Raw genomic sequence first — 6,644 nt, forward strand, 5'->3', positions numbered from 1 at the left:
AAGTCCGTAGAGAGGGGGAGCCCTAGGGTTGTGGCTGTGACAAATATTCAGCCATGAAGTATAATTCATGATAACGTTGGAATGACCTACAGCTTGCGCAAGCAAATTGGAAACAAAAAAAAATATCTTTGTTGCTCTCTCATTTGGTCCCCTATGTCTCCCTCTCCTATCAATAGACAATAGGGGTGTTTTCTTATTTCCTTTGACGTTTCAGGATTAATTTCCTTTTACAAGCTTGCTGCAGCCTGCAGCTCGTGATTTATTGGAAAGTGGATCTAGTACATCGATATATATAGTCCTATGATCCTACCTCCAACCTGTAGTCCGCTTCTATCTATGTAATAAGAGCATATGCACCGCAGTGAGTAAAACATTGATTCATCACCATTATCAATTCTAGCTTGCAAAACTAGCATGCACCGGTTCCATTTTTACTCCATCAAAAATTGATGCTCCATCAATCCATTAACCAAACCGTTGATTTTTGATGGAGTTGTTAATGGCCATCAATTGGTGGAACCTACACAAATGTATCAAATTTTCATGACTTTTACGAATTACCACCTCTAATCTCCCGCAAAACACGGTTCTTTTATATATTTATTAATTTAATATTATTTAAATTTTAAATTTATTTAAAATCTTGAAATTGATAATATAAATATTATATATTAATATAATATATAATCGAAATGATTCGAATTTTAAAATTTTATTAATTAATATACTTTTAGTTATTATAATTAATGTTATTGGAGGTAACGAACCCTCGACTTTTAATAGTATTTTTAGATTATCCATATTTTTCGTATTATATTAGATATATATGATTTATTTGATGAATAGTAATTAATGAATTGATGGAGTTTTGAATTTTGCGGGTGCATAAAAATTAAGAAAAAAAGTTGTTTTAACATGAATAATAACTAACTCGGTTGATTGAATTGATGATTTGATACCCTTAACGGGTGCATATGCTCTAAGGCTCCTATTCGAGTTCAAATTTTACATTTTGGCCCTTACTTTCTGAATTCTCGCAACTCCAATATAAGAATATATGCACCTCGGCTCTTGAACGACGGAACTGCTCTGGACATGACCTTTGTTAGTTGATGTGATTCAGTCCAATCAGTTGCCAAAAAACACTACTTTGAGGTTGACCTTTGTTACTGAACACCTCTCATATTCTCTCTTTCTAGAACAGTGACAAGATAAGGGCAATATTCAGAACTGTTACCTAATATTCCCTCCGTTCCTCCCAAATGTAAACTAATACTCCCTCTGTTCGTTTCAAATGTTTACATTTGAGTTGAGTACGTAGTTCAATAAAAATGATAAAATAACGGAGAAAAATTAAAAATGTGAGTAAAGTAATGTGACCGATTAATAGATAAAATAGGTATAGTGGAGATAAGTAGTGGATGTAGTTATTTTAAAAATTATGAAAACTTTATTATTTTTGAAATTTTTTGAAATGTAAACAATTGGAAGTTACATCCAAAAAGAAAAATATAAACAAATGGGAGAGATAGATGGAGTATATGATTAGTTAAAATTTTATTGAAAATATTTATAATCATAATTAAGTATTTGAAAAGTACCTTAAGGAAAAATGACTTAAAGCAATATGTTGTATATATTATAAATAAAAAAACTTTATAATAAGGTAGAGTTAGGGTTACATAGAAAAATTTAAGTAAATAGATGACATTGATTAATATAGACACTACAAGAAATTTGCAATCACACAACAGTCATTAGATGACGGTACAAAATAAAACCGTCGTCCAGAAAAATTAAACCACGGTGAATTGTTGGCTCTTAAAAAACTGTTGTCCTGCGTTTCTTCTAACAATAGTTACTGATGATTTTACAAACTGTTGTCTAAGGTGCATGCTTTCATCTACTTAGACAACAGTTCTTTCCTGGGGTATTGTTTAGAACCCTTTACGATAATGGTTGATAGATGTTGTATGAACTTAAATTTATTTTACCTTAACACAACAGTGTTTGGCAAAAAGGTTGTACAAGTTAGACAACTGTTTATGATAACTGATGTTGTAGTGAATATCAGATAACACAATCTAAATACCATTATCCAATGCATAGTTCATAGACAATGGTTATTGATAGTGTGAAATAATATGCTTCATACAATAGTTTAAAATATAGTTGGTTGAATTTCATGTTTAAAAGACGGTTTTGGATATTTTCATAAAAACCGTTGTCTGTTTAATAAAGATAGAAAAAAATTGACTTGTATTACATTACATTCTAGGTACACAGTACCACACAATAACATACCAAACCAAAACCAGCAGTCCATAAATCAACCAAACAACCAATATTAAACTAGAAATGTTAAATTAAAACTGTAAACCAATTCTAAGAGACTAGAAATTATACCAATTGTTCATAAAATAGGTCAACCACATACTTCAATAAATTGAGTAATAAGTCCAATCGCACACGAAACAAATGAAATTATAATGTGCCAAAGCTATTGACGCAAAGAGTTCTACAATCAGTAGTGAATGTTACAATGAAAATGAGTAGACAGTTCTTGTGCCTTGCCGTTGCCACTAACATACATGCTGCTTAGCCACAGTTTTGAAGGCCTTGTTTTATGCTTAACGCTGGTAGCTCTGCACAAATAGAAAACAGAACATTAACCTTAATTTCTACAAGTGTGATACCACAAATTGTAAAAGTGTATTATCTGCAATAATAAACATATCTCCGGCCGGACTCCTTTTCCCAAGCTTGCCATAATATTCATCTGTATTTATCCGCCAAAAGATTATTTTTGCTATGATAAAATCATCATCTATTATAACAAGAGAAGTCAATGTCAACTAGATGATGATTTTACCACGGCAAAAGTAATCTCATCAATGGGTTGACCAGAAGTACATGTAGATAATCTGGGTTTCACCTATAAGAAAAAGACGGGTCAGCAGTACATGGAGTGAAAGCTGTATAAAAAATTATATATATTACCATCATGGAAGCTGAATCCATTCTTCTTCCTCTCGCATATAACTAGTGTTTTCGTCATCATGTTCATCAACATTAGGGAAAAGGGGCAAATGCAGGTCATTCTCAAGTTCTACTTCTACAGAGCCATCATTTTCCTCATCACAGTGGTCATGAAAGTTCTTTTCTGGTAGCTTTAGCACCACAGACCAAAATTTCTCAAGAGGATCATCAATGTAGCAAACTTGCTTAACATGTTTTCCTAGCACGAATGGATCATTTACAAATCCTAATTTGTTCAAATTAACCAATATAAATCCCAAGTCATCAACCTTAACCCCTTTGTTAATATCTACCCAATTACAACGAAATATAGGGGCCCTGAAATTATTATAGTCTAACTCCCATATACTTGTTATAACTCCATAATAGGTGTGTGCAGTTTGTTCAACAGTTTTATCTTTTTCAACAAGCATCAAAGTATCTGCAACAACAGAGACACCACTACACTGAACTTGTCGATTATCATCGCGGTCCTTGGTGCTATAACTAACACCGTTAATTCTATAACCGCTGAATGTAGGAACATTCTTGTTAGGCCCTTCTGCAATCCACCTTATCTCATCACCTATGGTATTATCTTCTTGGAGCGATTCTGTTATAATCTGTCAAAAAAATATACTAATTTATAGTAATTATAATATAATTATAATATGAAGTTTCACTGTGTACTTATATATAAGCTACTTTTAAAGTAAATGAACATAATACCATAGGTGATGAGATACAATTACTTTAAAAATTTATTTAATTTAGCTCGATGTTCTCCTTCTAGGTCTGTGTTGTAATTTAGTTGTCACTTGCATTTTTAATTAGGACGACATGAAAAAGTAATAAATAGACTAATAGAAATCTTACCTTTTTCTTGAACCATTCGGCGAATTGATCATTTTGCTTGTTCTTTAGCCACACTTGGTCATTTTCATGCTGCGGGTATCTTACCATCAAAGATGCCATATGTTCACTACAAGAAAAATAAATTGGTCAATTTTTGAATTATGAAAAGGCAGAAAATAAATAAATAACAAAATACACACACACACTTTAGTACGTAACTTACTCAAAATATGGCCTGATGTCATTGCTATTTTGTAGGAAACATAAATGTGCAAGCTGCAAGTCCTCTTTGCTCGGCTTTATGATTGTGGCACCGGATAAAGGTCTGCTTATTCTATTTTGCTCATGCCTAACATTTTCTGGCAAACCTATGGTTGCTTCATCAAAATTGACCAAACATTCAACGGCCTCCTCGGCAACATATGCCTCTGCAATACAGCCTTCGGGATGAGCAGGGTTTCGTACATATCCCTTAAACGCCTTCATATATCTCTCGAAAGGATACATCCAATGAAGAAAGATTGGCCCGCAAAGCTTAACCTCTCTCACAAGATGAACTGAGAGATGGATCATCACATCGAAGAACGAAGGGGGAAAGTGTTTTTCTAGTTGGCATAATGTTTCCACCAACTCAGATTGCATTTTTTCCAATTTATCTACATCGATGACTTTACTGCAAATTGCCTTGAAAAATAGGCAAAACCTTATTATTGCGCACCTGACTTGTTTTTGCAGTAGTGACCGAATTAAAATTGGAAGTAGATGATGCAATATCGTGTGGCAATCATGAGATTTCATTCCACCAAGCCGAAGTTTTTCCATATTTACAAGATTCTTAATATTTGAACAAAATCCATCTGGTAACTTCATTTGAAGAAAGGATGAGCAAACTACCTTCTTTTCTGCATTTGATAAGTTCCATGAAGCCAAAGGTACCTTCTCTTTCTTGTCGGGAGTTTTTGGCCTCAGCTCCGTTCTTATTCCCATATCAGCCATATCAAGACGGACAGACTCCCTATCTTTTGTCTTTCCAGGAATATTTAGCAAAGTTCCGAGTAAAGCTTCACATATATTTTTCTCGATGTGCATCACATCGAGAACATGCCTAACTGGCAAAAACTTCCAATACTCAAGTTGAAAGAATATAGAAACCTTCTTCCAAACTGGTCGAGCTTCACCTTTCTTCCATCGAGGTTGGCGTTGTGTCTTACCAAAGACATGGTCCCTTAGATGTTGTACTCGTCCAAAAACCTGCTCACCAGTTAATGGAATAGGAGCAACATCCTTCTCAACAGTGTTATCAAAAGCTGTTTTCTGCTTTCTATACGGATGATGACGGGGCAGCCACCTCCTATGCCTCATAACCACCGTCTTTCGATAATGAACGAGCCTAGTAGCCTTTGTGTTATCAACACAGACAGTACAAGTATTATACCCTTTAATTACGTTTCTTGACAAGTTTCCCAAGGCCGGATAATCACTTATTATCCATAATAATATACCCCTAAGTAAGAAAGAATCTCGTTTATATGCGTCATACACTTGTTTCCCGAGCCACAACTGTTGCAGATCTTCTATAAGCGGTTGAAGGAACACGTCGATATCATTTCCAGGCTCCGTTGGTCCTGATATTAACAAGCAGAGCATAATATACCTTCTTTTCATACAGAGCCAAGGTGGAAGGTTATAAATTGATAGCAAAACCGGCCAACTAGAATAATCACTACGGTTTTCACGAAAAGGATTAAAACCGTCAGAGGATAAAGCTAACCGAAGGTTCCTGCTATCCGATGCAAAATCAGGCCACTCTTTATCAACATCCTTCCATGTTTCTGAGTCAGCCGGATGCCTCATTTTACCATCCTTTTGTCGCTCGGTGTCATGCCAAGTCATGTCCTTTGCAATTTGGGGTGTATTGAACAAATTTCGTATTCTTGGTATCAATGGGAAATACCATAAAACCTTGGCAGGGACTCCTTCCCGTTCTTCTCCTTTTTTATTCAATTTCCATCTAGAGGCCTTACACATCCGACTCTCGTCTTCATTTATCTGGCCACAATATAAGAGACAATTATTCAGGCATGCGTGTATCTTCTCATACGCCATTCCTAATGCACATAAGGTTTTCTTTGCTTCACTGAAAGAAGAAGGGATATTGTTGCCTTCCGGAAGCAAATCCCCAATCAACAATAGAACATCGGAAAAACATGAATCAGACATACCATGTTTCACTATCAAGTTAAATAACTTAACCAACGCTTTCATCTTAGTGTAATTCTCACAACCAGGATAGAGAGGTGCATGCTCACCTTTGACATGATTCACGAAATCTGAAGAATCGGAGGAAAAATCATCATCATCTTCGTCAGCTTCACCCATTCATGTGTAGGCCTGGTTTAAAGATACAAATGAGTCGCTTTCATCCGGTAGAGAACTTTCTGCAGAATTTGCCTCCCCGTGCCATATCCAGTGTGTATAAGTTTCATCTATGCCATATTGAAAAAGGTGGTTTTTAACAGTCCGAGCATTCCAAGATTTGCTGTGTGCGCACTTTAAGCATGGATAACTTATTTTTCCTTCATTATAACCATTCTCAAAGGCAAACATCAGTAAATCCTCCACTCCTTTTTTAAACTCTTTTGTTCTTCTATCAGCTGTTAACCATGATCTATCCATCTTTTGATACAAACAAACTGAAAAAAGAAAAATGTAAGCCGTCAAAAATAGAACATAGTACCATTAGACTATATCTTCAATTATTAAACACCAAA

General features: G+C 34.9%; 1 protein-coding gene across 1 annotated transcript; it reads right to left on the reverse strand.

Moving 5' to 3' along the window:
* Positions 1-3,002: 3,002 nt before the first annotated feature.
* On the reverse strand, positions 3,003-6,252 carry LOC141664936 (uncharacterized). Its single transcript, XM_074470892.1, has 3 exons — positions 4,097-6,252; positions 3,895-4,000; positions 3,003-3,641 (listed from the first exon to the last, which is right to left on the reverse strand). The coding sequence occupies exons 1-3, from the start codon at positions 6,250-6,252 to the stop codon at positions 3,003-3,005; spliced, it is 2,901 nt and encodes a 966-aa protein (XP_074326993.1).
* Between the last annotated feature and the right edge of the window lie 392 nt (positions 6,253-6,644).

The sequence above is a fragment of the Apium graveolens genome, chromosome 6 (assembly GCF_009905375.1).
Source record: "Apium graveolens cultivar Ventura chromosome 6, ASM990537v1, whole genome shotgun sequence".
Lineage (NCBI taxonomy): Eukaryota > Viridiplantae > Streptophyta > Magnoliopsida > Apiales > Apiaceae > Apium > Apium graveolens.

Excerpts from the sequence above, each read along its gene's own strand:
- LOC141664936 (XM_074470892.1), bottom strand. The coding sequence starts at position 6,252 with ATGGGTGAAGCTGACGAAGATGATGATGATTTTTCCTCCGATTCTTCA. Across the intron at positions 4,001-4,096 it reads GACATCAGGCCATATTTTGA|TGAACATATGGCATCTTTGA; the intron begins GTAAGTTACGTA and ends TTTTTCTTGTAG. Across the intron at positions 3,642-3,894 it reads CCGAATGGTTCAAGAAAAAG|ATTATAACAGAATCGCTCCA; the intron begins GTAAGATTTCTA and ends TTTTTTTGACAG.